This window comes from Cynoglossus semilaevis, chromosome 11 (genome assembly GCF_000523025.1).
Source record: "Cynoglossus semilaevis isolate Cse_v1.0 chromosome 11, Cse_v1.0, whole genome shotgun sequence".
Taxonomy (NCBI): Eukaryota; Metazoa; Chordata; class Actinopteri; order Pleuronectiformes; family Cynoglossidae; genus Cynoglossus; species Cynoglossus semilaevis.
The window spans coordinates 929,052-938,421 of record NC_024317.1 but is presented as its reverse complement, the minus strand read 5'-3'; the positions used below and the strand labels follow the sequence as shown (position 1 = coordinate 938,421).

The following is a 9,370-nucleotide window of genomic DNA, read 5'->3' as shown; positions in this document are numbered from 1 at the left end:
AGTAAGGGTGGCAAGGGGGAGGGGGGGGGGGGGGGAAGGGTGGGGGGGGGAGGGGAGCAGTCGGCACTTGGCTGTGTGCCTCCAACCCCAGCAGAGGAATATAAAGTGTCTGCGGCCGATCCTCTCTGGGCCGGCCTCATCAATCATCCCATCAGAGCCCATTAGGGCGGCAGCCTCTGAACACACACCGCAGCATACGGAGCTGAGGCAGCACCTGGGTACGGAGCACGGGGACGCGGGGGCCGCTGACAGACATCAGCACCGCCGCACCGCACCGCCTCCACCCTAATACCGCCACCGCGGTTAAATCAGCTCAACCTGTGACGATGACAGAAAGCTGGAAATGTCTGCTCGGAATCAGAGCGGCCGACTGTCACCACCGTTTCATCACTTTTCAAATGAGTATTAATGGCTGCATCAGACGTGGCAGAAGGTACCGCGGCGGTACGCGGCTTTTTTCACGGCTCTTACGTTCAGCAGCTGCTCGAAGGCGAAGGTGAAGCCGGACTTGTAGTCGGTGGTTCCTTTGGCCTGCATGTGCATGACGGCCTGTTTGAAGATCTTCTTGTTGCGAACGTTGGCCTGGACCAAAGTCCTGAAGCAGGAAACCACGGCGTCGGCCTTCTCGTTGAACTGGAGGAGGGAAACACAGAAACTAGATGTTGAAATGTTGGAATCTGATTATTGACGGAGGAGTTCAGCATTGATCGCAATTAATCCTGATCAATCAACATAAACGAAAAAAAGTTGTTTATTCTTGGGCAGAAAGACACGGTTTTTACTGTTGATAAATGGAAACGATGATGAATTTTAATCTGAAATTACTCTGGTGACCAAATCTAACCAAATATGAATCAACCACAAGTGAAATATTAAATATGAAATTACAGACAAATGAGTAAATCTGTCATTAACACAAACATATGACGACAACAATAACAGAATCAAATCTGGAAGTTCAGCTCAAACTGCTGTGTTCAAACTGGAGTCAAACCAGTTTAAAAGCCTTCACTTCTGTTGGCTCCAACTTCAGGTCTGATTTGTTACAGTTTCTGTTTTTATTCCTCCGTCACCCGTTTGTTAGTGGACGGTGACAGGACGTGGGCAGACGTAGGATTTCTGTGGTTCTCAGACGACGTAAACACAGATAATTAGCAGCTCTGACACAAAGACCAGGTGCAGCTGAAAAACCAGTGAGAGTCGGAGAGAAGAAACCCAGCCACGGTGAAATCACCTGTCTGATCTCATCCCCCAAATTAGTCCGACGCTCCGCGTGTGTGTGTTTGTGTGTGTGTGTGACTCCAACATTAGCAGTGATGACTTTAAGCTCAGGGTCTTTTTTTTAAGCTCAGATCTTAAACCACTGACATTTTCAGACCTGACTGAAAATGAAACGCTGACATTTTATCACTGGGTTTAAAAAAAAAAAACTATTTAAATGAGGAGACAAAGACTAAAAAAAACCAGAATCCATCACTGGTCCTGAACACAACAGGTTTATTATTCTACGTTCAGTTATTTGTCAGTAGTCAGTGTCAGTATTTTTACACATCCTGTCGAGGTCTGTTGTTATGAGAAACTTTCTGACATTTCTTTGTGACTTTTTTTTTTTTTCACCCTCCTGGTGAATAATGATCCAGACGTTCAGTATCAGATGAGACGACGACGGCTGCAGCTGTGAAGCTGCTCTCTCGACGGCGACGGCTGCAGCTGTGAAGCTGCTCTCTGTTAATAATAGAATGTAAAAATATATTTTAAAATCCCAAATGGAAATAAACGGAGTGTCATTAGAACTAATTCATTTACCATTGTGGGGCTGGAAACAGTGAAGTGCAGCAGAACAAGTGATTCTTTTCACTTCATTCTCAGTCATTATTTGTCTTTGTGTTTTTCTCTCAATGCCTTCACACTAAGCTTTTGTAAAAAGCCTGACTTTTCTTTCTAAACGGTGGAAATCAGATCTGTTTACAACCAGATTACTGAGCTCATTTATTGCCCTCAGAGCTGGGATTTAAGGGCATACAGTGGCTAAGAGCAATGGATTATAAAGGATTATTATAAAAAAAAAATTAAACTCTAAACAGAGTCACCACGCATGTGTGTGTGTGTGTGTGTGTGTTTTATCTGTCCTGCAGTTTAGGATAACATTAATATCCTCCTAAATGTTGTTGCTAATGAAACGCTCAGTGATCGGTGGCGGGAAAATCCCAACTGGACGTCAGTGATGCAGGAAGAGTCAAAGCCACTCTGCTGATGGTGGGGGCGCGTCCTGCCATCCAGGGGCCGTCCGCGTGATTAGAACCTGCCTTACAAACACAACAGACGTCGGCGTCACTCACCATGGCCACGTTCACGTAGTCGTCGTCGGACAGAGTGTCCAACATCTCGATGACGGAGGTTTTCATGAGCTTCAGGGTGAGGCCGCTGACGCTGCCGCTGCTGCACAGACACACAGGAGAGAAGGCTTCAGCTACAGGGCTTTACTCAGACCAACAGGTGGCACTGGTGCCCTGTGGAGGAGATACTCACACATCCACTATAATGACCATGTCCTTTGGAGATGAAGCACCTTGGATATACCTGCAACAAAAGCACAAAGAGAGAGCTTTAATTTGGAGCCATCATCTTTGTGAAGTGAAGTGAAGAGAGAAGCCAAAGTCACAGTGAGCTGAGCCACGATAACACGGGGGGGCTGGGGGGGGGGCTGAGCCCCTCATCAGCCGCGGATCACAGTGAAAGGCTCAACGGCTCAACGAGCAGCCACTGTGCCACAGGTACATGTACATACGCAGTACAAACAAATACAGTACAATACTCATCCATATTACTGTAAATAAATACTTGTTTCCTTCTGTGACGACGGACTGTTTTTTTTCACAGAGCAGAGTTCAGCGACGACGCTTCAAATATTAAAACTGACATTAACAAAAGGCACAGATTAATAATCAGACTCTGTCCTGACCAGTGTTCTAAATGAATAAATAAATTCGTACATACATGTACATATACTTACATATATAAATATATATATATTTAAATGTCAAATATATTTGTAAAGAATCTTCTACAAGTGTTTAGTAACTAACGCTGCAGCAGCACAGACCAGTCCAGACGGAGCTGTCCGTGGTGCTGATGGAGCCACAGCCCAGGCTGGTCCTGCAGCACTGACTCTCAGGACCAGTTCTACAGGAAACTGTCTGTGGTTGATAGAGGGCGCTGTACGGAGGAGGTTCAAAACTCTCCTCCTCTGTTCCAGAGGCAATTAAATTCACATTTAGTTCCGATACAAAGAGAGCTGAAACTGATGGACGTCACGGCCGTTTCTATAGTGCGTTCTCAGCGGAGGCTTTAGACGGGAGCAGTTTGACATTCTGAAGAGAGAGCGGGCAGTTACAGGCGTCTTAGGCAGAGTAATCATCAGGGTCTCCTTCTGCTGATTATCACTGACTGTGGAGAGGAGCCAGCTGCCTGTGGGCACGGCCCGCTCTCTGAGGAGCACGACAAGCTGATACGGAGGTTGAGCACCAGAGCCCCCGTAGAATTCACCACCTGCACCCCCCACCCCCCACCCCTCAATGGCAGGCACCGCTCCAACCTGCAGGATGACCCCTGACCCAGCAGCTCACTTCCTGGCCTCCTAAAATCTGTTTTTACAGACACAACCCGGTGCCCACATTGACAGGCTGCCCAGGAACTCCCAGATGGACGGAGACTTGGCCAGGCCACTGACTCACAAGAGGTCGATTCACTGAGCATGCCCAGAACGGATGTGTGTGTGTGGGGAGGGGGTTAGGGAGGGAAAAAAAAATCCAATTATTTCCAATCATAAAGAATGCCACATCAAAGGTAGGAGTTGTGCAGCTCTCCACACTGAACTTTTATCAATTTAATTAGTTAAATCTGAAATGAAGGCAGAGGGGGGGGGGGGGGAGGTGGGGCGGGGGGGGGAGGTGGGGGGGGGGGGGGTTAGTTTCGTTTCTTATTATTTTATTACAGGCCAACAAAAGAACAACCACAAATATATGTGCTATAATATCGTGCATACATCGCTAATACTACAAATCTTGCAAGTATATAGCGGATATATAATGGCGGGAAAACTCTGGCGGGCCAAATATAATTACAGGACGGGCCAGATTTGGCACCTGTGCTCTAGGGGGCGCATGACAGAAAATAATTGCGAACCACTCCATTGGACTCACTATACAGTATGTTGTCCTTCGTATTACGTGTTTCGCAAGATTATATGGTCAAATCTGTCTGTGAGTTCGTCTCACGTCTCACAGTATAGGACTCTGTGAACTCTGACCTCAAAATAACACATCCAGGCAGATCATTTCTGTTAGTTTAAACATCAGTTGGTTTTGAAGCAGTGATGGAGCGGAGACTGAGTCTGAGTCTGAGCCTGAGACTGAGGCTGAGACTGAGACTGAGTCTGAGGCTGAGGCTGCGGCTGAGGCTGAGCCTGAGGCTGAGACTGAGTCTGAGTCTGAGACTGAGGCTGAGTCTGAGTCTGAGGCTGAGTCTGAGTCTGAGACTGAGGCTGAGACTGAGGCTGAGGCTGATGCTGAGGCTGAGGCTGAGGCTCAGTCTGAGGCTGAGGCTGCTCTGCTCCGATGACTGATCTCCCTGCAGATTGTCTTGGTGTGTCTGCACTGCTCCCTCCCACTCCCCCTTCCCCTCTCCCTCTCCCTCCCTCTTTCCACTGCCTAAAGCACAACTGAATTTCCACTGTGCCCCCGGGGAGAGGACATCAGGATCAGAGAGAGCCGTGATGGAGTCAAGGATTCGTAGCCTGCAGGCTGATATGCAGCTCCACATTTCTGACAGATAGAAATCAGGAAGGGAGTGTATAATTCTCTACATCTTGACTCGCGCTTCCAGATGTGCTGTTTCTGCATGGATTCCAGTCAGTAATTACCCCGCAGCTTCTGCCCACTGATGCCGCTCGTTCCCTGTCATTACCCAGTCTCCTCGTGCCAAGACCAGGTGACAAACAGATGGGCCTGGCTGGTGTCGAACCGAGCGCCGGCGCCCGTTCTGTGCCACGGTGACACATCAGTCCAGCACCTCTCCGTCACCTCACTGAAACCACGGTCATCTGCCGACTGCTGCTGCTGCTGCTCAACTGGTCACATGACTGGGGTCAGATTTACATGTCAGAACTGTTCAACTCTGTTTCCCGACCTTTGTTTGAGCCGCGTCACAGCAGCAAACAAAAATCTCACCAAAACTGCATGGAATTAAATATAATTATCCTCTGGATTAGATGACCTCATCATTGACTAAAATCTCAGCCTGTTTAGTTGAAGACAACGCTGATATACTGGCAGGAATTGAAGAAAGACAATCACAAAGATCTGTTTTCAGTTTCCATAGCCATCTGCTGCCCCCTAGCAGAAGAGGATTGAATTGTTCTGCCTTGGGAACCCTGACGAGACAAGAAAAATCATATCAATAAATAAACAACAGTTTTAAAACCAATTAAGTGAAATGGACACACTAGTGGGCCACGGCACAGGGGTTGGGAACCACAGCTATATATCATATTTGCACTGTTCATCCAAAGGTTGGGGGCGGGGGGGGGTGATTTGTATATTCATGCAAAAACAAAGGAGCCATAACTTGTCCACCCTGTAATGTATGTCTTGATAAGAACCCCCGTCCATGTTCACACCACCTGGTGTGGAGGTGAACGCTGTGTGAACGCAGGTGAGGTGTGAATACCTCAGACATCTGCTCTCTGTGCTGAGCAGGAAGGAGGAACTGCTCCAAATGAGAGGAGATTAAAGCAGCAGCAGCAGCGGGAACATTCACAGCGACCCCACACATACAACCCCCCCCCCCGCCCCCCCGCCCACCCGGCATTATACAAGCTGCGAACACAATGACATATTCCTGGTGCTGGTGATTGTATTTCACTCTCTCGCAGCAGAGGCAAAGGAGTCTCATTGGAATTCATGAAATAGTTTTATCACGGCACGGCGCTGTAAAATCAATACATTAACTGAGCCGCGGGGCTAACTCTCCCAGGAGATTGTGTTTATGCACCTTGACCCGTTCCACAAAGTGTTGTGGAGTACATTTAAATGGAAGAAATTATCTACAACCTACATTTCAGAAACATGCAACAGATACAGACGCTGCTGCTGCTGCTGTTACTGCTGCTGCTGCTGAACAGGCCGAGGAACCACATGCCGAGGTGTCAGGTCTGACATGAGCTGAACGCCTACACCACATACACCTACACATATATGTATAATACACACAGAAACTCATATATATATATATATACCTTTATATAAATCCAACATATAAACCTGTTGATGACTATTTATTGCAGGTGAGACTGTGGACCAGTCCTGGGCTGATGGACGTATTATTCTGTGGACTGTTGCCCCTGTGGACGGGGCAGGTGTATAAAGATTAAATTAAGATAGAAACACTGGGGGACGGAGCCCAGCGCCCCCGCAGGAGACAGAAGAGATGTTGTCTGGTGTTTATTTATTCTATTTTCTGATAACTATTAGAACCGTCGGCCGCTGCTGGTCTCTTCGTCCGACGTACGGCCGAGTTAACGCCACTGTTTTAGGCTAAAAACCTCAAACGCTTTTCTTGTTTAAAAACGTGACAGATGTTGAAGAATTAATGCTAATTTAAAAAGATCAGTCATGGATTTGAGTCCAAATAGAACAAACAGCCTCTGTCTGTGGGATCTGAGCTCAGATTCTTGGCAGAAAGGTCAGAGGTCAACTTTACCACTCACTCTTCTTCTACTAACTAACTCTGTTCCACCTGTTTATATTTGACTTAAAGCCATCTTCATCTCTGGGCTCCTGAAGATGAACTTCTACTCCTTCATGTTTTCTTCAGCCGCACCAATAAAAGTTTTTTGTTTTTTTTATAATCCAGCTTCTCTGTAGGTGAAGGTGAAAGAAGACAGATGACCTGAGGTTTAGGGCTGTAGATATTTGGAATGTTTTTTTTTTTGGGGGGGGGGTCAGCTTGAGTCGGCCCCCAACGTCTTATTATTTACAAAGACTGAAAAAAAAAAAAATCAATATTTGATACAGCCTGCACGCTGGTGTGAACCTGGGAGGTAATGGGATCTTTGTAACGCTTGGCTAACGCTACTCTGAGTCTGTCTGTGTTTTTTTTTCTCTCCCTCTCTCTCACCCCCCTCCCCCCCCTCCCCCGGTAAGAACAGACAAACATTAATAATTGCTGTTGGACCAATCAGAAACAGTTAGGTGAGGATGGGGGGTGGGGGCAGGCAAATGAAAGAGTCACTGACTGATGACTCTTTCATCTGATCTTTATTCATCAGTGGTGCATGTGTGTAGCTCCACTGTTGCACCGCGTCACCACGTTTCTTTTCTTTTCTTTTAATTCTTTCAATTTCAATGTTTCATAGACTTTCAATTAAATAAACTGTAAATAAAAAACATGAGTGGCTCCCACTCATGTATGGGACACGTTTTCCTGTTTTTTTTTTTTTTTTAGATTTTTGAAGTTATAGCGCCACCTAGTAAAATCCTTCTGTTTTGTAAATGTTTCTCTTCCTGCAGAGAAAACACAACTTCTGGTTCACACGTTTGTTTTTGGGGCTGTTGTTTTATCTTCCATTTGTCCGTGTTGTTGTTGTTGTTGTCGTCGCCGTCAGATGGTGACATCACTTCCACCTCCGTGAGCACACATGACAAGTTTACCTCGCCGCTGTAACACGCCTGATTGGCCGCCTCTCCAGAGAATTGTGGGAGACGGCACGTTAGTGTGTAATCACATAAGTCTGACCTGACACGTGGTGACACTCCCTGCCACAGTCGTGCCACTCAGCACGGCCGGGCACAAGTTGCTAAGCAACAGGCTACAGGAAATGTGGAGAGGCTGCGACACCGAGAAAAGGTTGACAGAAACGACAGAGACGACGACGACGGCGGAGCAGAGAGGACGACGAATACACCGCTACCTCTGTCTAACCCTGTCTCCAAATGTCCCAGCAGACCCCCCCCCTCCCTGCCCCCCCTCATCTCTGCCCTTGTTCCCCCCTGTCTGTAGTTACAGCCCCCCCCCCAGTCTAAACACGTGTCGGAGAACGAAGGTGCGATGAAGTCGACAGATCACAGACGGGAGGCCGGCGTTCAGTCGTACTCCGACACGGCGGCCGGGGGTTTCCACCATTTTTCGTGTTTGTTGTGTTTCCTGCTGTGACTGTGCGGCGCTGGGTGTTAACTTAATTAACCTGTCAGGGAACACCTCGTTAGTTTGATGATTCCAGATACGCTGAGGTGTCGAGTGAAGTGCACAGACCGGAGCGTTGGACTTGGACTGACCTCAGATCAACCTGCTATTTCTAATTGTCTTAATTAAACAATTACCTGTTAATTACAGTTACATACAGTAAACAGTACCGACCCAGACTGGGTGACTGATGATCTACTGCCCCTACAGGTCAGGTGAGGCAGCGCTGCTGGTGTGAAAACAAACACAAATGTTGTGTTAATCTGACTCAAATTTAAAAATGAAAAAATATATCAATTAAAACGTTAGCGCAGTTAGCTAAATGCTAATTACTCCTCTCATACTTAACAACTGCTTTTCTGGGCTTTGAACCAGTTTTTTGTTATTGTTGGAAAATTGTCATTTTTAGAAATTAGGATTTGGGCAGAAACAGAGCAGCCAGAACTGTTGTTGTCTGTCATCAACGTTACTGATGATGTCAGGTCTGTACTGAGCAGACACTTAACTGTGTCTGTAATTATTTCAACCTGAGTCTGTATCTCATGTTATAAAAGGTTTTTCTAGACGTTAGAACACGTGTTTTTATAAATGTTTGTTTGGTCGTTGACTTCACCTGACCGCCTGGCCTGACCTCAAACAGCCACACACTTCATCCTAACCTGTAACCAGGCAACAGTCAGGGCTGGAACAAAGCTGAAGTGACAGTGGCGGTGGGTCGACCGTCGACGGCTGAAATAACTGTTTGCTCTGACGCAGCCTAGTTCTGTCCCGACGACCGCGTTCTCCTCCCCCCTCCCTCCCTCCCTCCACAGATGAGAGCTCTGTGGCGCGGTGGCTCCACGGGCAGCGGTGTCGGCCAGTTAAAAACAGAAACCCTATCTTTCTTTGTCCTTGCGGCCGAGTGCATCTTACATTATCACTCACTGAGATAACCAGAGGTGAGGAATGTTCTGACCTCCATCCATTAAACAATATCTACTTAGCTGTAGGCTGCAGGGGGCGACGCTGCGCACACATCAACAAAGCTGGGGGGGGAGACAGGAAGTTATTTATTCATCTTCCTGGACCTCTTCTGTTAAGTACCGGGGGGGGGGTCAGAGGGGGTTGAGGGGGGGCTGTAGACCTTGAT

General features: G+C 47.3%; 1 protein-coding gene across 1 annotated transcript in view; it reads right to left on the bottom strand.

The window, feature by feature from the left end:
• cacna2d2a (calcium channel, voltage-dependent, alpha 2/delta subunit 2a) overlaps positions 1-9,370 on the bottom strand; it is a 106,288-nt gene that overhangs the window by 18,522 nt on the left and 78,396 nt on the right. The window contains exons 9-11 of the mRNA XM_017036667.2: positions 2,530-2,580; positions 2,340-2,439; positions 472-633 (exon numbers count right to left, since the gene is read on the bottom strand). Of these exons, the coding sequence (XP_016892156.1) occupies positions 472-633; positions 2,340-2,439; positions 2,530-2,580 (313 nt within the window). The remainder of the gene's footprint in view (positions 1-471; positions 634-2,339; positions 2,440-2,529; positions 2,581-9,370) is intronic.